Genomic DNA, 27,555 nt, shown 5'->3' with positions numbered 1-27,555 from the left:
AAGGAAATCGTAATGTTATATTATGTGCTTCTCTATAAAAAGCTTAAATACTTACACTGTTACTTTTAATATAACAATTTTAACATAAACATTCGAATTGAATTTATAGTTATTATCTGTAAAAATCAAATTAAAAAAGCAATAATACATTCTCATCAATGTACGTATACACACATACATATATTATCTACATACATGCAACATGCATACATTATTATGTTTTGCAACTTTTTTTTAAATGGTTGACGGTGATGTTAAAAGGCTAGAAATAAATATTATTAAAACATTAAAATAAAATGTCTACAAATGAAACTACACGAAGACTAGATAAATAATAATTACATAACAGTAAATATAATATTAATACTATTTTTATTTTCCTCTTTCAACTGTATCTGCAATCTAAAGGAAAATCCACTCGAAACCGCTTCGAACTTTATCATTCGAGTCCGTAAAACCATATTTTTCATTTCATCCTTTTTGTTTCGCTGTATTTGTAACGATCATCCCAGTTACGAGTTTTTATCCGAACAAATCCGTACAAATGGATCAGCATCCTTAATAAACATAAAAATTCATCGAAACAAAACGCGTCCCGATAAATTGTGAATTATTTTAACTTAAAAATTTAATATTTGCAAATTACTCTTCCGTCATTGTTACGACTTTAAATGTCTATTACGAAAGCCTTGAAAAGACTTTTTGTCTATTGCGTTGTATATCTCTAAGTTAGTATATTTTCTTTTTAACTTTTTCACTTAGATTTCTTCTTTGGTCAGTAATTTAAGCAAAACCTGTAAATGATTCGATTCGATTCGATTCGATTCGTTGAAATATATATTTTTTTACGATTAATAATAAATCGTTCTAAGAAGTTAATTCATAAATATATTTAAAGAAAGGTTTTTCAAACTATGTTCAAAAATTATTAAATTATCAATGATAACAAAAAAATATACACATAAACAACCGTAAATAAAATCTTTCAGAAATAAAATAACTGTGACAACCTCCATTTTGTTAATTATCATAATAAAAAACTTATTTGAGATACTTAATAGCCACTTAACGAGTCAACGATTAATATAAATAAACTAAATTTTATAACTAAAAATTGTTTTAAAAATAAACGTATGTGAAAAGAAAAAAATAATATCAGTTTATTGAATGATATTGAATTTTTGAATGTTGGTTTTAACATGTGTGCCTTCATAGACTAAAAGTGATTTAAAAAAAAAACTCTATCACTCTCCAAATCAATTATAAGTTCCATTTTCAAAATCCAGAATATTAATAAAGTAAAATATGTATATGAAATATAAAAAAAAACACTGATAATGATTTCCAACTGGATCCAACTCAAGTGATGTACACATCGTGCTGAAGTCAAGCGGTGGAGTAAGCGTGTGTAGCATGTTTTTGTGTTACAGGGGGTGCGGGAAGACAGCGCGCGTAGGCGGATAAAGGTAGCGTGTTTTGTGCGTGCCCTAGGCTGTTCTGTTCACTGTCTGTCTATAGCGCGCGAAGTGAGATAGTTCCACGTCGAATCTATAGGAGCCTTGCTTAATTTATTTTGATTTCTAACTCGTTCGTTTGTTTTTTATTTTTAAAGGCCATTTCACCACCTTTATATATTTTGTATCGAATATTATTCCGCTGTTTTTACTTAATTGAGCCGAGTTCTATTTGATACAATTAATCATGTGCTATTTTGTTTAAAAAAGTTTATGAATTTCGTGAGTATAACTGATTATATCAAATTATGAAGCGACATTTTTAGCGTCGTTATAAATGGACAATAATGTCATTTGTATAATGATCTAACGCTTTACGTTGAAGACTACACTTTTATGATAATGGACAGAACCGGATTGAATTTAAACGACATTAATAAAATTAATTATTCGCGTCAAAGCGCTTGAAATAAAGTTTGTGGTGAAATAAGCCGGTTTTTATTATTTATATTCTTTTTGTTGTTTGAATTTTGACTGTTATACTGTCATAGATTGTTATAGATGTACATAAATGTACGACTAACTATGGTTTTGTTTATAAGTGATTAAAGTGTTCCAATTTATACGTCAACGAATATATTATACTTACGAATTACTTAACAATGGATTTCAATTTAATTTCGATAATAACATTTATGTTTAATACTGTTAAATAAAATGGAGCACTGTATTCGGTAAATGTTTATCGATTTTATTCGTTAAAATTTGGTTTATGTGATTGTTGAGGAGCATTCGCCTCCACTTTCGTAGATTCGACATTGAACAATGAACGGCTCACTCTGCACTTAGTAATCGTCGTGCTGTAAGAGATATTTTATTTTTCGTATTCATTTCGAAACGTAATTAGTGTATTATTGTTATTTTGTCGTTGATTTATTCAAATGGCGTTGATTTGTGTATAAAGCCCAATGCTAAAAAGCCCGATAACTGCCGCTAGATTAGTTAGTTGTTTGAGGAAAACGTATTGGGTGCCGCGCTTGATTAAGACAGACAAACGCTCAGATAATGTTTACAACAAAATCTACTTTCGCGTTCATTGAGTATTCGAGGTTTCCGTAGTATGATATCGTGCCTAAGTTCGCCCCTGCCCACTCCCTTTAACCGTGCATATTTAAATTCCTACGGAACCCTCTGCGTTTGAAGAGTCACTATTTAGTGTAATGTGCTAATTATGTGTTGGTCTGGATTTGAATTATGTTCGTTGTTTCATTTTGACTAAACCTGTGTGTTATATGTGTTTTATAGAAGCTGTTGTTTTGTGTATGATAACGGTGAAGCGCGGGGTCGCGTGTCGGGGCGGCGGTGAGGGCCCTGCATACGGGGCGTTGGCTGATCGTCAGATTGTAACCCTCTCGATATTCGCCGATATAACAGATAAATTATGTATTTTGTCATATTTTCCAAAAGCCCCACCATTTTGCAAACTGTTATACCGACAATATTTTTGACTGCCAACGCCTTGTTAAAATTTATATTATTATTGTATTGAAGTCATGGTTTACTATCTGCAAATTATATCAATAAAATCATATGTAATAATGCCAAAGGTTATAAAACAATGTTTATATTTGTTCTAAGCTATCGTGTGGACGCGAAGTTTAATTGTCAGAACAACTTGTGTAAAATTCAATGGCCTACTGCTGAGCTGGGTCGCATATTATATATGGTTTTCAAATTGAATTTATTCGTGTCAATATTTAAACGTTTATTAGATAATTAAATTAAGATATTTTTGTATATGTACAAAAATCATGACTTCAAATTATGTCCGTCACTCGCACCCGTCACCGTCGCACTTCGAATTCCTGGGGTACATTAGCACGGTATATTTAAAGTCCGCAGCTCCACGCACCACCGCTGGGCTTTTGTGGTGTGGCTCAGTGTCACTGTAGTGTGCACGGTACCTCAACTAATACCCCATTCTCCTCGCAGATCGGAAGCTGTTCGTTGGCATGCTCAGCAAACAACAAACTGAGGAGGATGTGCGTCAATTGTTCACGCCGTTCGGTACAATAGAAGAGTGTTCGATACTTCGTGGCCCGGACGGTGCGAGTAAAGGTAAGTTCTTATAACTGTTATAATATTATTGTTTTTGCCTTACAGAAATACTACAGCTAAAGTTTCGTTGGACAAACCAAGGTATGGTGGTAGGGCTATGTGCAAGCCCGTCTGGGTAGAACTCATCAGTTATTTATATTCACTTAGACCAATTAAAGGACCTTATTAATTATTCCGTTAAGTCAAAAATAATTTATACTAAAACCACCTTGAAAGGTATGTGTAATGTTTTTCCTTACCAGAAAATTGCATATTAAAGAGAAATATTCGCACGAACGCAAAGTAATCAGACGTAAGAAGTTGATACGATAAATTTCACTCCCACGCAGTTCTATTGTCCTCGTGCGTGTGGGAGCTCGCGAAATTTAAAAACCGAATATACTTTGACACACAATAGGAAGCGAATCTAATCAAGACACAGGTCAATATAAATTTGTCATGTCATTACGAAGATTGTAATCAGCGAAATATATTCGAAAGTGTTGTTCTATTTTATTCCAAGCAATTCGCAGTATATCAAATTACTGCTAGATATTACACTATATAATACATAATATAATACACTATAAAACCCACTTTATATTTATAGAATAAAATTATAATGATATATATAACCAAGAAGATGATTTTTTATGTCATTCGTTGTCAAATGTGCCACTTGATGTTAATAAGACACCACCAGTCAGACATCGGCGCCGTTGAACATTTTTACCTTTCCTGACATTGGTAATGGGCAAATTACATTGGTGGCAACCAATCATGTGAACTATGATGTTATGCCCCTTGTACATATAGACACTGGCTCAGCCTTCAAGCCGGAAAACAACAATAGTAAATATCGATGCTTGGAGGTAGAATGAATACATAAGTGGGTTATACCTATACTTGCTTAACGAAGCCCTAACACCAAGTTTATTAGATTGCGGGTTTACGTTGGGTTACTTTAGATTCCATTAAAGACATTCAGCGCCAATGAATTAGGTTCAGTATTTTGTCTCCTCTATCTCTAGGTATATTCTAAGTTTCTCTTTCCAAGTTATTACTATTCATCATTCTACATTACAAGTTCGTATTATGAATATCAATTCTCTTTCAACGTGTAAATACGTACATTATAATAAAATTGCTTTTTCACGTCATATTATATGTTTTAACACTACGTTTATAGTATAACACCGTAATTTTTATCAAATCAATAGTTTTGTGTGTTAACAAAACAAAGAATATAAAAAAAAAACGTACGTCAACAGACTTTGCACAATAATCTAAACATTCCATGTAATAAAATGGTTGTAAATATTTAAAAAACAGTCTAATTATAATTAATATATATTTAAATGAATAAATCAGGAAATCTAAATGAAGTTTGCAATACTTTTAATGTTAAATGTACGAGGTTCATGTGCTACGTCATTTCGTAGCGATAGCAACAATCGGTAACTTTGCCGTAGCACTCAGCTACGGCATGTAGACGTATGTTTCGACTGTATTTCGTGTACGTAATTTATAAAAATTAATTGAAACTAGGTTTTTAAAAAATATTGGTAAATTCCATTTTAGTTATAAACTGGGAATTATATAAACAATTTTAATTACTTGCTTGTATTGAAGCAAACATTACCAATTTAATCCAACTGTCTAAATAGAAATAATTGAATGCAAATAAATATCAATCAGAAGAAAGAAGACTAAAACGAATAAAAATATGATAAATTATTTTTTTAAATATATATTTAGTGAATGACTTTGTAATAAACATTAAACGCCTAAACTAAAATGTATATGCAATAGTTTCAAATAATATTTGGAATACATTTTATTAATACAAATTACGTAATTATAAAATAAGAAAAGCGTTAACAATTCACAACAACAATTCAAAGCTCAAGCGGCGTGTTAAGCAACGACATTAAATTCGACTGTCGCCAACAATTACCTAAGTTGACTAGCACGCAAATGTGTACTACTAATTCAAATTGAAACAGCCGCGACCACGTACTACGTCATAGCTACACAGCGACAGCCCGTCTCGGCGCTACGCAACTTAAATTTCATTTTGTTCTCGCTTGAATTTCGTCGGATTTTAATTGAGTTTGAGCTCGTAAACTCGGCTAACGCTGCGTGGTTTGTTAGTTGCCTAAGCGGCGCTGTCTTTATGTACATTACACTTTTTATGCCCGAACTGCCTACTCCGTCATTATTGGACGATAAAGTTATTAACATGAAAGCAATTGTACAACAGATGTAGGACGAAATTGTTAATTCTCTTTAATTACGTACGGCGCCGCGGTGCGATAAACTCATTTTTATGAGCTCCTCAACGTTATCGCTGTCGACGTTTTAATTATAAATTAAGTGGAATTTCAGCCTCGCTTTCAGTCTTTGACACTTGAAGTTGTGAAAAAAGTAAACGTTCTAAGGCTACTTTACTATTATGCCTACGAGTCTTCACGCGTCGAAGTTTTTCATTTAATCCACATTTAATTACAATTTTCCGACTTATACGTTGAAGTTTTTAATAAGTTAAAGTGGTTTTGCTTTAAAACGGTGTTTTAAATTGTATCATTGGCATTCAGAACTTTTTTTTTTCATATAAGTGAAATTTCTTTGAAAGGTTAGAAATAAGACTTCAAGGTCGAATTTATGTACTCTATATTTATAAAGACAAGTCTACGTGGAGACCTCATTTAGAAAAGTATAAAAAATATTTGACTGACTGACTGATCACTTTACAAATATAACATTTGAAACTAAATTTAAATTCATATTTGCAAGACATTCAAACTACATACTTTATTGATCACAAAATAAATTCGCCAATGGAATTAAAATGTCGTTAAAGACACGATTGATATCAAAATATCTACTCTTATAATATCTATTCCCCTATGTTGGTGGTGCATTGGTGATGTAAGGAATGGTCAATATTTCTTGCAGCGCCATTGTCTATGGGCGATTGACCACTTACCATCAGGTGGCCCATTTGCTCGTCCGCCTACCGATATCATAATTTTTCTTTTTTAATAATAATTCCATTTATATTAAATGTAAGATTTTAATGTGCCGGATATAAACATTGCGTCTACTATCAGAAACTCTTTTACAACCAAATACTTTTATACTTAGTACTTAAGTGTAACATAAATCGCGGTATTTCAGCAGAAAACATAATTCCTCCGAACCGAGCCACAAAGTACCCGCGTATTTTACCTATACAATTAAAGGGGAACGAAATCACTTTCGCCGGTAACAGAACCCGGTAACGGTCAATAAAAGTCTCTTTAATCTTCTATTCTGGCGTTATCACTACGACTCACCACGAATGATCGTACTGGTTTTATTCTAGACCTTTCTGAATGTCGAAGTTTCTGGAACAATGAGGTTTATTCAGAATTATATTTTATACATACTTTCCAGAACTTTGGGTTCGATATAATAGCTTCTAATATCTTATACTTTAAATTAAAACTGCAAGGATTAGAAAAGATTCGAAATTTAAATTTGAATATATTTCAGTACAACACTCAGTAACATTTTTCTTACTTTAAAATATATTATAAACATTTGAACATTTCTTGAACTCTATGTATGAAGTTTAACGTATAAATATTTCAATTCAAGACACCGACGACACTATTCATACATTTCGCGAATAACCTTTATTTTCCAAAAATACTGAAATCCGTAGCAACATCCATCCACGTTAGTCTTGTTATCGTTTCGTCCAACCGTAATAAGGGTGCAGGTCACGGCGTATAACCATCGTAAAATTGCCGCAAACTCGCTCTCTTTACAGCCCTAGTAACGGCTAAGTCGTAAAATATCGCCAATTTACTTCACACTTAGCGACGACTCACGAGGTCGCCTGACGTATTGTCTGAACCTCTAAAATAACGTATGATAATGGCAGGAGCAAACGGCTTTCGAACGTGGCTGAGAATTCTCAGAGACTAGATTATGTATTATCGTAACAAGGTAAGATTATTATAACAATTGGAGCAAAAATGTATTTATTCGATAAGCATCTTTTTTTTTTTTTTTGAAATGTCAATGACCTATTATATAATTATGTGAGTTTTTCATTATAATAAAGGGTAAAGCCCTTTTTCAAACGCAGAAGGACTAAATTTAATCATAACCTGATATTTACATATTACTCTGAGCGATTTCCTTAATAGTTTTTCAATATACTAAAAACAGTTCTTGATTAATATATATTTATTTATAATATAAATTATATGACGTAAAACAAATGCTTAAGAAATAGTGAGTTAATATTATATTAGTCTCTAATATGGGGACAAAGTTTTAAAAATAATAATCTTATTTATATTCGCTTTTAAAGAAATCATTTGTTAGTGATCTCGGTAATATATGATGAGCGACAAATTTATAAAGTATTAAAGTAAAAATTTAATGTATCATATTACAATTAATTATTACGTCACAAAGACCTTCGCGAATATATGTATAACATTCGTATTAAAATAAAAAATCTACACTGAAACAAATATCTAATTTACATTAACAGCCTGTAAATTTTCTACTGCTAGGCTAAGGCCTCCTCTCCCTTTGAGGAGAGGGTTTTTGGGGAATGTTCGACCACGCTGCTCCGATGCGGGTTGGTGGAATACACATGTGGCAGAATTTCGTTGAATTTAGACACATGCAGGCTTTCCTCACGATATTTTCCTTCACCACCGAGCACGAGATGAATTATAAACACAAATTAAGCACATGATAATTCAGTGGTGCTGGCCTGGGTTTGAACCCGAAATCATCGGTTAAGATGCACGCGTTCTAACCACTGGGACATCTCGGCTAATATCAATATCTAATTTAATCAGGGCTATTCCGGAACAGAAATCACAAAATTGCTACATATTGCAAATTAAGCTCGACTTCCGACCCCCCCCCCTCCTTATCTCGATACGCATATCTTAACACTCGATTCTAAACAAATGCCATTCGAATTTGTAATGCCGTACGGACCCGTATCAGAGCGTCAGTTAAAAAACTCCACGATCCAGCACCTAATACTCCACACGACATAATCGTTGGAAGGCAATACCTACTTTTTATTGTTGTCCTTTGTGTGTCCATAATGAACGAGGTTACAATTGTATGTGTTTCGACTACGTTTCGGACATATGTCGCTTCCCAATAATTTGGTATTAATCATAATTAAAGTCTACGATTTATAAAACTTGCTGTAAAATAAATTAAATTAAATTATTAAAGATTGTTTTATACTTACCTCATTGGACTAGATTACAGATTGATGTTTAAAAATAACCCAATATGAAGTAGAAGAGGAATATTATATTTACCGGTTTTTTACTTCCTCAAAATATTCCATTGGATTTGATCGTCTCAACCAAAACTATAATTGGATTTTTTTAAACTTGCTATTAAAACAAAACACGAACGATAGCAAATGTATAAACGCTTCTACCAGAATAAAGAAGTTTTATGTTTTTCAATGAATTAAATTTATAGGAAAATGAAAGGAGAAAATTATATTAAAATGGTTTATCCCAAGAGCAGTATGTCACATGTAAAACCGAAAAGCCGAGTATGTGGAGTGGTGAAATTGAATTCTCATTGGTCGGGACAAGGGCCCGCGATCGTGACGCAGTGATTCGCGATATTTTATTGCCACCGCACCTTATCTACTTCGGGTCCATATTTCGAGAGCTGACGTGAATCTAAGAGGTTTCGAACCTTTATAAATAATACAGTAACATTGAGTGTCGACCTTAAAATTGCAATTTTCACAACAGTTTCCTTATAGGAGTCTAGTTGATTGGATGGACATTTCAACCCAACAGGTTTATAAGAAAATGTAAAAGTATTTTGCTTTAAGCAATAAAAGTTAGTGATGTTCGGTACCTTGCGGTATCTTAGATATAGCGTAGTCGCGAGGTATGAATAAATTATAATTCGAAATCTAATTTGATTTATAAATATTTGAAAGGAACTGATTAAAATTATAATAAATACATCAAGGTCGATCCTTTGGTTTGTTTGTATTTATTGATTTATTTTCGGAATATAAAATTTTGATCGATTATTTTACTGATTCTCCTAACCGCTTCATTGATATTGCTTTAAAACTATGAGACAGCTTACTTGAATAAAGTATTTTTTTTTTTTGATAATTTGAAATGATCCAATATTCGGTTAAAATTTCTCAAATTAATCGTTTATGGTAATGTTTTTTTTTTTTAAATCACATGGTAAGCTTTTTGCTTTGTAAAGCGCTACGAGCAAAGTAACCTCAAAGTCGGCCGCTCATTACGCGGCAATTCCGTAGCTGTCAGAGGCGTCCGCTGACTTCACGTCGACGTGGCGCCCACGTAACGTCAACGCCGGCGTTCGCCGCAAATCAACCGCGCACCGGCGTTCCCGGCGTTCCTGGCATACAATTACAATGTGACATCAGAACGGCCTTTGCTGTGGTTTATGTATTGTATTTATAGGCTCTTTAGCTTCGCGTGAATGTTATTAGCACGAATTTTATTAAAATGGTGTTTGAACGCGCATACATAATTATAATCTCTGTATTGTAAATACATATTATGAATATAACAGCTACTATCGAAGAAGTCACTTGAATAATTCAATAGACTATTATATTATATACAAGATATTAAAAATACTTCTACAATTAAACATTACATTGAACTTCATAAAGTTATAACGGTAACTATCTTATCGAGTGTAATTAACAATACGTCTTAAATAGTGAAAATATCGTTGGAAATATCTGACTTAAGTCCTAATATACCGACTCATCAACTAACGTTCTTTGCTACGTCACGGCGCGCGTGATCGTGATGACGTAACCGACCACGAGGCTATTCACTTATAAATCTTACTCGGCCCACACTCAACAAGTTAGACTGTTTTATATGATAGTATCATTGAAAATATTTAACGAACACTTTTTTTAAAAGAACAATTTTTTAATTTCGGTTAAAGGTAATCAGATAGTGACACGAGATAATAAACATTTTGGTTATAAATAAATAATGTTATTCTGTCCTGAATTTCAACCTTAGCTTTGATACCGCGTATAATATACGAATACTTATTGATCACACGTTAAATTCTAAAATTAGATTATTACTCATTATGATTTAACACGAGTGCTATAAAATATTTTACAAGAAAAACATATATCTAACCATTTAAAAAAAATCCATACAATAATAAACAAAAGATGTAAACAAAATTACCTCAAGTTCTACAGCGTATTGACACGTCGAATCACGCCCGCTTTTTGCCCGTCACGCCGCACGTAATAGTAATGACGTAACACGCCCTCAGGCGTTTCATGTGTAAATCAACAAGTTGTATTCATATGCGTGTTGCCTTTTATAAAGTATCCGCTTTCGTATTCGGAACATTTTATATTAAAAAAAGGCATATGAAACTTTGCATTTAATGTCTAGTATGATACAATATCATAAACATTTCTCATCTAAGGAGTTCATTAAAAGTGCTCTTGCAAATATCGAGGTTTCTGCTCTGTGACGATGGCAAAAGATTTAATGACGTCATAGGACACAAAATGCAGTGACCGTCTCATGTTAGCGAAACAGTGTTCAGGGTCGGAGCCTCAGTAGAAAATACTAAAGCTAAACTATTATTCTATATGTTTAATCGACAAATTTGTTGTAATTAAAATGGAAGCCCTTGTAATAATTGTATAAAATAATTTACAAAACCTATTCATTTAATCTTTCACCAAGAGAATTTTTAGATGATACCAGTACTACTTATTTGACATTTGTGTACTCATAAATCTTCATTCCCTGCTACCGAGGCGTTAAAGTTCAAGTTCACTTTATTTCAAAGCCAATAACGAGCCTCGAATCTATCTTCATTATATCAGGATACTTTATTTATTTACTTTAGAACAACTAATTTCAAGAAATCGTTCCAATATTTTATCCCAGGAGTATCGTAAGAATTGTCTAAGGGGTTTTTGACAAGAGTTAGTCGAGGCCACGTACGTTGTAATCAGCCCAATGGTAGGGAACATAGTTTACCAAAAAGTGACAAACAGAAGCATTCACAAATATTGTTATTGTGTCAACACGTAAATTGATACTTTATTATAATAAATATATATTTATTAACGAAGGCGCGCCCCTCCACGTTAAACTATTATCGACGTGCATTAGTAAGAGTGACACTCGTGCTTACAAGTTGTCTTAGTGAGCGTGAGAAGACCAAGGCCTTTTCTCTCTTCGAGCAAAAAGATTGGAGCTTTTTTATGTGATATGTTGCAAGGCTCACCTGATGGAAAGTGACTACCACCGCCCATTGAGATCTGCAACACTGGGGGGCTTGCAGGTGTGTTGCTGGCTTTTGAGGAATGAGTGCGCTCTTTTCTTGAAGGTTGCCAAGTCGTATCGGTTCGGAAACACCACGTTTCTTCAAGTTTAGATTAACGTGGTGTAGTCGTTAAAACTTTAAATTGTAAATATCTAAATTTTGTAATAACATAAATTTACAACTCTGCTGTTATTTACTAGAACATGCTGTATAACATAACACAAAGGCTCCCAAATCTCGAAAATATTTGTAAGACCTATTCAAATATTGTAGCAAACGGGCCTCTACCCTGAGATCTTTAATTTTCGAGATTTCATCGTTAAATTATTGTTTTAGAACAAATATTTTATCAAAAACTTAACGTTAATAAATTATAAGACTGTTTTATTTATTATTAGGAGTTTTCAATATCAAATCATAAATCAGATGAAAAACAGACGACCGTTTTTGAAGAATACAACTAAAGAAAATGGAACAGCGGTTTATTTTTGATTAGTAGGTGTTTTAATGAATGTCATGACTCTCATATCAAAACATATTGACCATTATTTATTTTATTATTTATTGGAGGAATAGTCTTATAAGACTAATAAGAGGTGCATATATCAGCACGCTGCTCCAATGCGTGTATGAGCAGAGCAGCCATGTAGCAGAATGTTACCAGAGACACACAGGTTTCCTTACAATGCTTTCTTTGAGAACCGAACCTGAAATGAATTAAAACACAAATTAGATACATGATTAAGATTTATTTGTTTTCTTATTGTGTAAAAGCTATATTATTGTTAATGGGCGAACGGGCGTATGAGCTCAGATAACCCGTAATGGTAAGTCGTCCATAGACATTGGTGCTGTAAGAATTATTAACAATTCCTTACATGGCCAATTCGCTACCAACCTTGGAAGACTAAGGTTTTATGTCGCTTATATAATACTTATTTAGTCTTTAAGCCGGAAAACAACACTACTAAATATTATTGTTTTGGGGTAAAATATGTGATGATCGGATACCCATACTGGCTTAAACAAAGCCCTACCACTAAGTAAAAGAGCCTATTGGCTCCTTATACCCTTTTTATTTTAATTGTATGTATATAGCGTAAAGAGGTGTATTATGTCCACCCTGCTTCAGCCTATCCGGCATATCCCAAAATGCTCTTGTTACATTAAACTTTGCCCCGAGCGGGACAGTGTTCAACTATGTGGAAAAAAATATTTCTCTGCTTTGTACTCCCGGTACTTTAGATATGAAAAATGTATTTCATTAAGACTCATATTGTTGAAAATAGTATGATGAAATAAGTAAAACCTTGATATTTTTTCCTCCTAGAAAATACAACCAAATTGCTGGGCGAGTTTGTATGTATTATCTTGTTTTTTATACGCGGAAATTGAATGCGTCTAATGTTCAAAAATATTTGAATAATTAAAAATAAAAAAATAAAAGTAATTTCGAAATAAAAACAACATTTGGTACTTAACAAAATATATCTACTGATGCACAAACCGTAAGTACTAATATTATATTAAACGCTAAGTTTCATAGGACTTTGTGGAAGCGGGCTTCCCAGGCGGGTCTGGGCAGGTAGTACCCACATATCATACATTCCGCCAAGCAGAAATACTTACCACTGTTGGGTTACATGTACAACGGAGATAACGTCTTAGTTCCCGAGATTGATAGCTCATTGATGACGTAATATTGAAGCAATTTTGACATTCAAAGCATTTTATGTAAATACGTTGCAAACTATTTCAAGGCATAAAAAACATATAACATACGTTTAATTGCACAGAATTTATAATATTCGTGAAAGTAAATCTGTCTGTCTGTCGCTCTTTCTTTACCAAACGACTTGAACTCCAAGGAAGAACATACTACTACTTATTTACCTAACACATGACAACCAATCCCTAAAGCGAAACCGAGTTCAACAACTAGTTAAGATATGTATCATAACCCCAAATTTGCATGTGCAATCTTAGGATGCGTTAGTAATACGATATTATGTTTATCGTTACGCCGTTAAAGAGTCGGAGATAGCGAATCGAGATAGTCGTAAAGGTAATAACAACAACTCATCTTCACAACTGAGATCCACTAGAGACCCACCATTAATGGGGGGCTTAATTAGGTACTTAATAGAAAAACCCCCGTAAGGAACAATGGAACGGAGAATGAGCGAAGTTACAACGATGTCGAATGACTGGACCACGTATAAATTATTTTCAAACAATGTTGATAACATAAAGATAAATAGACGCAGCTTAGATAAGAATAAATAATTTATTATTATTAAACCCTAAAAAATTTCGAAATTAATTCTGAAATTTTTTTTTTTTTTTTGTATGTAAATAATAACGAATAATATTCGTAATATAATAAAACTATTTCATGACTATTATTTTATTATAACTATCTACTTCTGACTGACGATTCCAGAGGAAGTCATTTCTGTGTCGCAGACGCTGGAGCGATTTATTATCTGTCATTACCGTGGCAATATCGCGGTAATGACGCGATCCCCGTGGAAACTGAGGATTATTCAAACACCTCCCATGTAATAAGCGAGCTGCGAAACGGACTTGACGGTCCCGTGATGAATGAAAACAACGTCATTCCCGTAAACAGCACCTTGTTATCGTGCCGATTAAAATGGTAAATTTATAATTAACGTCTCTCGTATTAATGAAATATCTATAAAAGAATTAAGGACTGCGTTTTAATTAACTGGGCTTATATAAAGCGCAATTCATTAAATTCTCACATGTCACACGGTAATAAATAACGCGGACAGGCAGTGACAAATACCTATACGACAAAACAAATATTGAACAAACGGTATTGAACTTATGAATTTTTTACTGAAGAGATTAATCAACTTTTTCCTGAATACAATTTCAAAATATCAACGAAACATTCGATATTCGACTGAAATTTAGAAACTGTTTTGCTTACGTTAAAACATAAATAGAATTATAAATGTTAATTATATACTTCGACCTTTAATTATGAAGCTTAAATTTAAACGTTTAATAGAAAACAAGCTAAGCAAACAACACAATCGTGTTTCAAGTGTTACGCGAGTGGCTATTAATTCAGGGTGATGTGACGTCACCGTGACGTAGCATGAGAAGCATTTTGTAAGCCAAGTCACTCTGATGAGCCGATGAATTCAAATACCCGTATCGGTGCTAACCGATTTGTTTGCTGAATCACTATTTGCAACGTATTTTCATTTCAGGAATTGATTTATTAAGTTCCAACGTACTTACGTTTTATATTTATTATTGGTATAATTTTTTAATTTAATAAAGACGTAACTCACTTAAATTATAATGTCGCAATATCAAATGTGTTACTTATGTGTTAGGGTTCATCCTTAAATTAGACGAAGCCTTTCAGTAGACAATGAAATGTGACATGACGTGATTACATAATCTAAATTGTTTAAATTATAGTACCTGTAATTAAACTGGCTCACTCGCCCTTTAGAACGGAACGCGGCAATACATGACTGTTTGTTTGTGGAATAATTGAGGTAGTTATCAAGAAAGAGACATAAGTCGCATACTTTTGATATTATCCTTATTCCTTTTCGATATAATGATTGCTTACTACTTTTCTTTATGGTGAAGATTGTGTATAAGGCATCTATATGCTTAAGACCCGAGATGGTCCAGTGGTTCGAACGCGTGCATCTTAACCGATGATTTCGGGTTCAAACCCAGGCAAGCACCACTGAATTTTCATGTGCTTAATTTGAGTTTATAATTCATCTCGTGCTCGGCGGTGAAGGAAAACATCGTGAGGAAACCTGCATGTGTCTAATTTCAACTAAATTCTGCCACATGTGTATTCCACCAACCTGCATTGGAGCAGCGAGGTGGAATATGCTCCAAAACCTTCTCCTCAAAGGGAGAGGAGGCTTTAGCCCGCAGCAGTGAGAAATTTACAGGCTGTTAATGTGTGATGCATGTATGTAAGCGTTAAAATATATGTACACTTAAATTTGTACAAGTATATTTAATTTTTTACCGTGTGCGCAATGAATGCTTATTTTTCTTTTTTTATTAAAAATATTATCTTTACTTATAACTAAAAATTTTATCAATAATATCGTATGAGAATTAAATAAAATATCTCTATCGTAACATAATTTATGAGAATATAATATCAGTCATAATATATTGTCACAGCGTAACGTAATATTTTGTGTAAATTAATAACGTTCAATGGACTACCGAAGCCTCATGCGAGCGTTACATAACGCTTACATGCATGTAAGCTCATTAATATCGTAGTTATTATGAAATTTAAGCGATATTTTAAATATTATACATTTTTATAAATCTTTATCACTATCACGGCCTTTATACCTATCACGGCTTCGTCTGGGTAGAAAAAACACTCCATAAATTACTTAAACCTTACTCATGAAGCACTCTGTCTAGTGATAAAAGTATGAAGTTTATTTGTAGTATTATTGAGATGCGATACACGCATTCTGTTTGAGCCGAAATGGCCCAGTGGCTAGAACGCGTGCATCTTAACCGATGATTTCGGGTTCAAACCCAGGCAGGCACCACTGAAATTTCATGTGCTTAATTTGTGTTTATAATTCATCTCGTGCTCGGCGGTGAAGGAAAACATCGTGAGGAAATCTGCATGTGACAACCCGCATTTGAGCAGCGCGGTGGAATAAGCTCAAACCTTCTCCTCGAAGGGAGAGGAGGCTTTTATCCCAGCAGTGGGACATTTACGGGCTGCTAATGCTAATGCTCGCATTCTGTTTTATAATATGTATTGATCCCTTTAAGAATACACTTATTTAAGTTTCCTTTCACTTAGGATCCTAGACTATGTAAAGATTAAATCAATTATTATTTAAGAGCAAATTTTGCTCACGGCATTGTGGTTGAATCAAATACCTTATACTACTACTATTACGGTCACATTATAGAAACGAGACTGAGTTTTTTAATGTGGCAAGAAGAAAGCCATTTCTTGTATTTTATATATCCAAAGTAACCGTGTTGATCTAAGCCTCTGACCGTGTATCGACTGTTGTATAGAAGCAGAATGGGCGATCCCATTGCAAGTCAAGAGATCACACATTCAATAAGAAAACTAGCATTAAGAGCACTATTAACTAAAACATTTAAAGCCATAAATTAATCCAAATAGAGTACTTCAAGGACCATTTGCAACAACGTCTTTTACTGTCCCAACGGTACGTTAGCCGGAGTTTACCTTCAATGAATAAATGAAAACAGGGGACATTCGCTTCCCCGGAGAGCATATAATCGTATGCTCACTAGATAATGACTTGAATGAGAACGTTAGCTAAAGAGACTTTAAAGAGATAAATTTTCAAGGAACGTATGAAGACGAGCATCTGCTATTGATTTTATTTTTGTATTTCAACGGGATTTTCACTTGAAACTACTTCGGAGTACTTTAGTTATTAGTTATTAGGCGTAGTTTAATTATTTTTCTTACTAATTGTAACCTTCTCCTCGAAGAAGATAAGGCCTTAGCCCAGCCGTGGAACATTTAAAGCCTGTTACTTTACTTTATATTTTGTAACAATTTCAAACTATGATAAAGTTAATTAAGTTACCGGAGATGACCCAGTAATAAGGGAAAGGAAAACATTGATTGGAAACTTGTGTGGTTGGAAATCCGTATCTACAGTATGGTGGAATAAGCTTCAAGCCTTTCCCAGATCAATGTAGGATTTTTCCAGATGATCAACATTTTAAATCTTTAACAAGAAAACTAAATTGTTATTTTATTCGAGCTTTATTTTGGCCAACATTGAATGTAACTCGCTATGAATCAGTCTCGAGGCCCCAGTTGATTACAGCACAGCCTTATAACTGGGGTGCAAAATGGCAGCTTCGTTCATTAACCCACGACAGTGACAACGAGGTGAAATGATAACTCGTCATCCTGTCTACGTGAGAAGCGGTTAGCGTTTGATAGTTAAGAAAATTAATTACGCTCAAAAACTAAAATGCTTTGTTATATTTTAAATAAATACAGTTTGGTATACATATAGATTTGTAACAGGAGAGGGTGTTTTATGATATTCTAAATTCAAAATAAATACGTAACGTAAACTATCATTCATTCATTAATTTAGAGAATGTGTATTTTTTCTTATTTTCATCTCTTTCTTCATATCGTTCTTACTCTTTCTATCCTTATCACAAACTATGCATTAGTTTTCGGTTCACTATGCCTCTCATCATCTATATTAACATAAACCTAATACTCTTCTTGTAATAAGATTTTTTTATACATTTATTAACAAAGGCGGTATGTTTTAAATAATATATTAATAAAAATGCAAAACAGGTATGTACTTAAAATACATCATATTCTGACTAACCTTTCCTACTGACATTTGGGTAGTATTCACACTAAAACAGGTCTCTAGTGGCCTATATCTACCTACCTTACCCGGACGGGCACGGAGCCTTACCTTTGTTTAAAGATTGACTTACAAATTCACTGATTATGGTTTTTTATACCTTAGAATACATATTTCAACATAAACATTCTTGCCAATATTATTTAAAGGTTTTATTGCTTGTTATGCCAATCTTTTTTATACTAGTTGTCGCCAGCGGCTTCACTCGCGTTTTATAGGATGATCGTCATCTGTTAGAGCATAATTATTATGCCTTATCCTTCTTTCGGGTTCAAGGTTCTTCTTGTTTGGCGGTAGAGTGTTTTTCATTTATATAGAATATATTTTAGGCGTAACTTTCTTTACTGAATAAAAATGTTCCCAATAAAGCTTTACAAAGGAACTCATTATATAAATAGTAAGTAAATTTGTCCCTGAAGGCGGGAACTCGGGGCATCGTTTCTTTTTAATCGTTCAATAAACTCCCCTGAAGTTTTCCCGAAAGGCTATTCCTAAACATGGAACGTATAATATTTATTTTAAGCAGCGTCATTTAAAGAACGATAATGTCTAATCATATTTACTACTAGTTTATATTTGTCGCCTGGCCCGCATAGATTTACGCATAAAACGGAATTTATATTTCCGCAATCTTTTTATAAATAGAAAATTACAAATAGCTCAGTAGCTTTTACTTCTCTATTCGTAATTATTTTTGTTTTGGTGGTAGCTATTAACAAACCTTAGTGTTGTCAATAAAAAAAATTGAATATAAATGTAGTAAATAACCTTGCAAATTCATAAATACATATATTCTGACTGTTTTATCTCCAACTTCCATTATAGTCACAATAGAATTTTAAGTCTAACCATCAAACATAAAGTTTGTTCAAAATCTTGCAACCGATCTATCAATAAACAGCTATTAATTCGTTTTTAATAATAGATTTAAATAAACAAATGAGCGAGTTTGTGATGATAAATTTACTTTAAATAAACTCGCTAAAGATTAATCGCAATTTCATAAAATTAGACTACACGTAAACTACGCTGAATATTCCTTATTTAAATAAACTATAATTATGTAAGGAGAATATCACGTACAAAGCTTAGAACGTAGCGTAGTGGAAATTAATTAAGTTTAACCATAAAGCGACGTCAAATAAAAAGGAAAAATAGAGGCAAATGTTGGAATTTTAATAAAGCAGAGTCACGTAAACATTGATGTCTAGAAACAATCCGACGACCAGTGGCGTAGGAAAATAAAAGAGAACACGATTCGGTCCTATTTATTTGTTTTTATGTTCCAACTTGTCGGAAGCCGTCTTAAGTTTATGTACCTCGAGGAAATAGTTTATTGAAAGGGATCATTGCTATATTTGAGTTCGGAACGAAGATCGAACCTTCTATACGACGCCAATAATTTCATTTGAAGTTTCGTGCGTAATATATTCCTTTATGTTCGAAATATAATAATAATCTATCATTATACTTATTCGATTTTTTATCACATTTTTGTGTCTCAGAAACCCTGGAAGACTATGTATCAGGCAGACCAGTGTGACCGGTTGTATGCGTGACGTTATCCTCTTTGGTGTCTCCGTGGTTTAAATTGGATGTATCTAATTTTCTTTACCAGAAACATATAATAATATATATATTTATAATGTCTACGTCGCTGTACGTACGTTGATTAGATAATATAACATCGTTAAAAAATTTGTTATTATTAAATAATGAATGATCAACAAAAAATGTTTAATAGGTATATCCATTTACAAAAGAGCAGTCGAAATACTGAACGTAGCTAAAATTCAGTCGTTAGAATATAATAGTCTCAACGTGCCTTAAATAATGAATACCCCAGGCATCCGAGCGAGCGTGACAAACGAGATAGAAGAGCCTGTTGGCTGTGGACTGAAGAATCATTATGTTGTGGGACGCATCACTAATGATCTCTGACTGATGTCTTCGCTGACCCGTCGCACCCTACTGGTGTCACGTGACACGTGACACGTCCGTGCTGCTGGGTCTGGTTAAATATGAATTTCCTACTTTATCATGAAACCAGGTTATCTTTTATATCAGCTTAAAATTGATAGCTCACTTTTTTACAAATGTTTTTATACAAACATGAATATTTTATATCCTATACAAATGTTCAGAGATTATACAAAAGCTTGAAGTCGCCATTCATTTATTTCAAGCAAGATTTATATATTTAATTGTAAATAATTAATGTCAGTAATTTAATTTAGAAGGCAGAAAGTAACTTCTCAGTTTGTTGTAGGATCTTTTTGAGTAGAATCCACATTCCGAGTCGTTTCACTTCACTTATAACAAACTAATAAAATTAAGATCAAAGGTGCTTGTAAAAACTGGCTTTAATAAAGTAAATTTCTTTTACACGCTAAATTTTTTTTTAATTTTTTTTACGCGCTTTTTTTGACATCATATAAATATATGATTACTAAATAAAGCTTAAGTTCAGTCACGACTTTATTGACACGTAATTTCAACTAATTCTGAAATAAATAGTCAAATCATAAATGTCATAAAACATACGACATACAGATTGTTCTAAGAACACCATATGGAATTATTTATTTTGTACTTCACAAAATAAAAATTAAAAAATGGGGATATAACAATTTTTATTTTTATTCAATTATTTTATGAGGGCAGACCAGCAAATTACCTATATCATCTCATTGCCTAGACTGCACTGTGAAAAGTACAGGTCCTTTTTCACCATCAATGCGGTGACTGCCATGAGACCTAAGATATTACGAATGACGTTGCTTTTAGCTATTATTTATTACATAACAGACGCAATGAAATAAATAAACAACGCTTGAGAATAATTAAATAACACTTACATAATTCTTATTAAAAATCTTATACGTATTAAAACAATAACAAAAAATAAATTAAAATAATATTAAGTATAAAATAGAAAGAAAAGGAATGCAAAGGTCTTCTGGATAACGGTTTCCTTTAGTGACAATTTTGACCAATTCACTCTACTAAAAATACCGTTAAAGAACTTAATTCCAAACAAACTTTAGCAAAAATGTTATAATGAAAATATGTAAATAGTTGTTTAAATATTCGCTTGCCAAACAATTATAAATCCCCAAAGCAAAGCTTAAATAAAACAAAATTCCCAGCACGTCATCGATGATACCATAATTTTAAAGCTCAGTACAAAATCACGTCCCAATGCATCCAGTTCGGAGCAAAACGCTCTTAATTATCATATTGTTGTATAAAATTGTCATTAAAACCCAACAGAAGTCGATAATGTTCAACTTGGCCCATTATAAAAACAGGCCTCTCGAGGAAGTGACGGCCCATTCACGCGCCGCTAAAAACTCGCTCCAGTGCTAGCTCTAACTCGAACTCTCAAGGCCGCAAAACTTTTAACGACGTTCAAGTACTCTGTCAATTTTCTTTGCGATTGTACGTAATGTCATTAAATTGTTTGATGATTCGCTTGGTAGCAGGTATGTAATTGTACAAAAAAATCAGTTTTCGTATTTCTGTAACTCGAAGAGACTTCATTTTATTTAAACGTCAATTTAAAAATTGTATTTATAACAATAAATATATTATTGCATGCAAAAATCTTGTAAATTACTTATCACGTCTTACTAGTGTATGACTTTTGATAAATTTCTTAAAATACATAAATCTATAATAACCATTTATACTCTTTGTTAACTCCTAATACTAACTTCTTGTGTAAATAATTATTTTGTATAATAATTATTTTGTAAAAAAAAATATTTTGCATATTTGTAATAATTTTAACTCGCTCCATTTCTTAGCGCGTGTGAAGGCAGCCTAATACTTTGTCAGGACAAAAAATATTCAGTTAGGTCACGTAGCTTACTAATTCGCTCCCGAGGCGGTTGAAATCATGTCAGGAATTCACTATATTCGGTCAGTGTAATTCTCTCAGATGTTTTGCATATTTATTAAAAAATAAATTAAATAAGTATATTTCTCGTGTTTGTTGATAGGATCGTCTATATTGACCAAGAAGATTTCATCGAGGAGGTTTGTTTTTTTTTTTAATAATAATATAGACGGCAAAGGGGCAACTGATGGTAAGTGATCACCCTTGTCCGTAGACATTTGTACTGTTAGAAATATTAGCCATTCATCACCAATGTACTACTTAATACAGTTCCCAAGTATACAATGTATACTTGGGAACTGAGATATTATGTATCTTGTGACTATAGTTACACTAGCTCGCTCACCCTTCACCCTACACCCAAAGCGAAACAAAACGATACTAAGTATTGCTATTTAGCGTAAAATATGTAATAATAGGTACCTAACTAAGCGGACTTGCTCAAAGCTCAACTACCAAGTAAAATATAAATACCTAATACCAAGTATTTTTCGAAGTATCGCTCATAATTTTTGACGATATATTTGTCGCAATATAACTAAATATAGCGAGGATAACCTTTAGCTGAGATAAATGTGATTACAAACTGAGCCAATAGAATTTCCACATCCCCTAATTTCGACTTTTGGCACGAAACCTAACAAGGAAAGTTATCAGAAACAACAAGACATCGATCTGTTTACCTGAGATCGTGATTTACGACAACATTCACATGAAATACACAAACAGATATAACTAACTAGCCAAGCACCCTGACGTCGCTCGTTAAGGATTATGCAGTGTTTTACTAAGTGGTAGGGCTTTGTGCAAGCCTATCTGGGCAGTTTAGCACTCATCATATATTCTATCACCAAACATTTCATGAGTATTCTTAGTGTCATTGTGTTCCTGTTTGAAGCATAATTGAGCACAGGCTAGTGCAACAACAAACACACGGGGGATAAAGATTGGTGGTTCATTGGTACTTTAAGAAATGGTAAATATTTCTAACAGCGCCTGTGTCTATAGATGATTGTAACTATTTACCAACAAGTGTCTCTATATAACCATTAATAAAATTAGAACAAATTCTTTTTTCAAACGTGTTTTTTTTTTAAATACTCCTACATTTTGGCCTATTAATTTATGTATCTGAGAAAAATTCTATATATAAGTACATAAATATTTTCATCGTTGTAATATCGAACAGTAACAATAAAGAATAATATATATTTTTTTAGATATATCAGAACAAAGACACAGACACGCTCGAATAATTTTCTTTTTCAACATACAGCTATCAAGTTCCGTAGAAATTGTTTATACTATTAGGTCGGTAACTCCCTTAAATGTGCCTTAACTTGACAGCCATACTTGAAAGTTTTTACAAAGTGAGTTTGGAATCGTAATCTCTTTCAAGTCGAGGTGTGTATTCAATCGTTACCTTAATGCCCTCTCAACAGTACCGAGTCACTTTATGGAATGGAAATGTTACGAACTTCGATGTATTGTCAAGTAATGTTCGCCTTTAAGAAGATTATTACTAAACTTTCATACTTAGTAGGGAAAGAATACAGTTGTTACGCAATGGGGAAGAATTTATTTAATATTTATGGCGCTTACGTCAGCTGTATCTGATACTGTTGTATGAAGACAAACAGATTCTTTTAAATACCTATAATTCCATTTCTCTTCCTTACATTTTTAAATAAAGTATGTATTTGCTAAACAAGTCGGGATGGGCAGTTAGTATAAGGCTATGTGTATAAAGTGTGCATTCTATACAGTTATTTAAAATTAAATATTTTTTTATTTATTTTGTTATTACTTTGTTACATTGTTTTGTTATTACTTTTATATGCTAAAACGCTGTGTTGCTACTTCTATTAACTAATATTAAATTTGCATAATTCAATGGAAAACAGTAATCGGCTCTATTCTCTGTATACTGTATTATATGTTTATATTTTTTTTAATATGCTGTTGTTTTCCTGAAATAAATTAATAAACTATAAAAATAAAATAAAATCGTCTTAGGTCCCATGGCTACATATGCGATACAAGGAGTAATTTTTAACTATTGAGTCTCGTGCCGGTTCTTCACGATAGAATCTATATTTCGAGCCGGTGGTAGCTTTATTTTAATTTTGTGCTAGTATAATTCTACTTGAATAAATTATATTTTGATTTTGATTTCACATCGACACTGCATATGAGATAAATTAGGTTGAAATCCACCCTCACGAGATTGATAGTCACGTAATATTAAATACGAAATATAAAAAAAAAAAACTTTTTTTTTTAAATATTAGTCATTATATTTTAATGTATTTTTTGCTCTTTCTTCAGTTGTGAAAAAAATACGGTAATATAATACTTTTATTTAACACCTCGATAAGTAAGTCATCAACCAACGAGAATCGTAAAGCCTACAGTCGTAAAATTTCAACTTAAGATATTTTGCTGAAAACTTATTAAACGTAGGAGAGTGCTTAAGGTATCGCTTTCTTATGAGATTAAAGGGTAGCGAAGATATTTAACGAAATTTATGGTTTATCTGTAATAATAATATCTCAGCTTTAGAAATCTGTTGATTATATTATATTTTCTTATGAAATAAGCTTAATAAATTCGAAAAATAAATTGGCTCCAAGGTCTAAGGGATAAATCTAGGAATGAAAAGGACAAGGTTTCAATTTCGGGTCAGTAAACAAATGCTTTGTGCTTCTTACAAGAAGTTTTTGATAGCTGTTCGGCGCTAGGAATTTTACAGAACCATATCAAACTAAGTGAATGTATGAGAAAAATAAAGAGAGGAGCTGTATTTGTGTTGTCTATAAGGCTCTGTAATATATCCTTATCAGCTATTTTATTTTTGAGATTTTTATTGTTATTTTTTTAATATTAATAATTACCAAAACTAAATCAAAAATTCTTTAATCATTTTTTTCGAAAACGGTTAACCTTTTGTTGTATTGTGACAATATTCTTGACATGAGCGTATTTATATATAGATTTCGCCTCGTTAAGCCGACTCGCCCACCAACTAAATACCAATGCATTAACCATAAAAGATAAAATGACACGCGTAAATCTGAAACGTTGATTTACCATACGTGTTCCCCGCCACCGCGCGCCCGAGGCTTGTAAACGGTCATTTTCATCTCACATTATTGTGCAATAAAGAGTAAAACACTACACCGACAATTTTACATGTAAAATTTCGCTTCATTATTTTTAATGGCGTTCTCTGATTTACGAAACGACACCCCGCTCGAATGAAACACACGACACGGGACCGTTTCGGGGAAATGAGTACACTGGAACGCGAATTCGCCAAATAAAAACCGAGACATGACGCTTTATAAACAAAACTCAGTTTAAAAATATGGTCCGATGAGTCTCATGCATGGCGTGGTGAGCGAGCGCGCGGAATATTTTAACGTTCAGAGTTCCACCGGCATTCACGGACCGCTGGTCGTCTATGAGCGACGCCTAACTCCTTTCAAACGGCACACGAATGCCGGGCTTTATCCTAAGTCATCCTGACGAGTTCCCGCGTCCTTTGTGCTTACGGCGTCCTCCCGTTTTTGTATTTTAATTTGTATACTACACAACTGTTATTTAAGCGCGAGAGGTTATTAGAGCCCCTAATAAGAAGAAACGGTCCTTTTCCTTTATAGCTTTAATTCTTTACACCCTGTATTTTCGGGCTCGGGAAGAAATTAAAAAATACGGGATTTAGAACGGTGGGACGACAAGGGTGATAATTATGAAGGGCCGCCCACCCTCGGCCAGAGATGAGCCGGTAAAAATATTTTTAATATAATATGGTGTTGCCGAGTTACGTATCAGACTTGATAATCGCTCGCAAGCCGCTCGAGTATCTTAATGAAGCGCGCCGGAAGAGGGATTATTACGTTTTTTGTCGAGAGCCCGCGTGAAATTAGGGAGGCTGCTACAAGACGGTTTGCCCGGACACGAAAAAGAAAAACAATCAAGGCTCGTTATGACAAACAACAAAGAGAATAACAGCAATAAAACTGGTCGACGGCTCAATCTCGCACGATCGTTACTAAAGCTAATGCTATCAGCGTCAATATCGCCGTTCCAAATTTCAATAAAACACATTACGTTAAAAGGACGAATAACAATAATCGTATAAAATTCACATCGCAATCGCGTTTATATTGGTTAAAAATTACATCACTTGGAGCGACAGTGAAGAACGAAGTGTCCACCCATCAGCTGGTGAAGTGCACGCGATTCTAAGCCTTCAGTCTCACTAATGTGGAGCAAATTAATGTAAGTATTTGAGCAGAGCATTTCTCATCACAGATTGGATGCGATACGAACTTAGTGTTTTTGCTCCGTCGATTTTAGACTTTTTGGACCCGAAATAGAAAGTAAATTAGCGTGTTTTTGACACATTTTAAACGTATCGCGAGGGTTGTATGAAATTTAAATTTGAGTTTCCGACGACCGAGCTGCTGGATCGTAATTAGAGGCTAATGAGAGCGAGGGTACACGTTTCCCACTGTGAGAATTTTTTTCATATTTTGTTACGCACCGCATTTAATATGATATATATTTATGATAACTTTGACATATTTGTTTAACTTTAACAATTAACTTTCAACAATATAAATAATTAATATATTTTAAAATGAGCACAATCCACCGGCCTTTCCCACGCAATTTTTATAAAACTTCATAGCACCAAACCTTTGATTTCTTACGCTGTTATTGCTTTGTCAACTAAGGAATCTAATATGTTACAATCTTATGCCTTTAATTTCTCATTAGCCTTCAACCCGAAAAAATATAGATTATAGAAAAATAATAACTTTATTTATAAATTATGAAAAAATAAAAACAGTCTCACTATTTTGCAAAGGTTTATTTGGAGCTTATTAGAGTTCCACCACACTCATCCACTGCCGGTAGGTTGTTAAAAAAATAAAATAATATTCATTATATGTGTATTTGAATTAATCTATTTTGAGTTCACTTTTAGGAATATCACGTGTCTTTTTTTTTTATACAACATCACATACATTACTCTGATCCCAATGTAAGTAGCTAAAGCACTTGTGTTATGGAAATCAGAGGTAACGACGGTACAACAAACACCCAGACCCAAGACAACATAGAAAACTAATAATTTTTTCTACATCGACTCGGCCGGGAATCGAACCCGGGACCTCGGAGTGGCGTACCCATGAAAACCGGTGTACACACTACTCGACCACGGAGGTCTTCATGTCATACATCGTGTCATACTTATTCATTGCTAATAAATAATAATAATAATACA

General features: G+C 33.3%; 1 protein-coding gene across 2 annotated transcripts in view; it reads left to right on the top strand.

Moving 5' to 3' along the window:
* Positions 1-27,555, top strand: part of LOC125066164 (CUGBP Elav-like family member 4) — a 571,369-nt gene that overhangs the window by 430,803 nt on the left and 113,011 nt on the right. For both annotated transcript variants that reach the window (XM_047674113.1, XM_047674112.1), the window contains exon 3: positions 3,447-3,572. In XM_047674113.1, coding sequence (XP_047530069.1) covers positions 3,447-3,572 — 126 coding nt within the window. The remainder of the gene's footprint in view (positions 1-3,446; positions 3,573-27,555) is intronic.

This window comes from Vanessa atalanta, chromosome 9, assembly GCF_905147765.1.
Source record: "Vanessa atalanta chromosome 9, ilVanAtal1.2, whole genome shotgun sequence".
NCBI classification, from domain to species: Eukaryota; Metazoa; Arthropoda; class Insecta; order Lepidoptera; family Nymphalidae; genus Vanessa; species Vanessa atalanta.
Note: the sequence above shows the minus strand (reverse complement) of the source record. Positions and strands in the feature narration are given on the sequence as shown.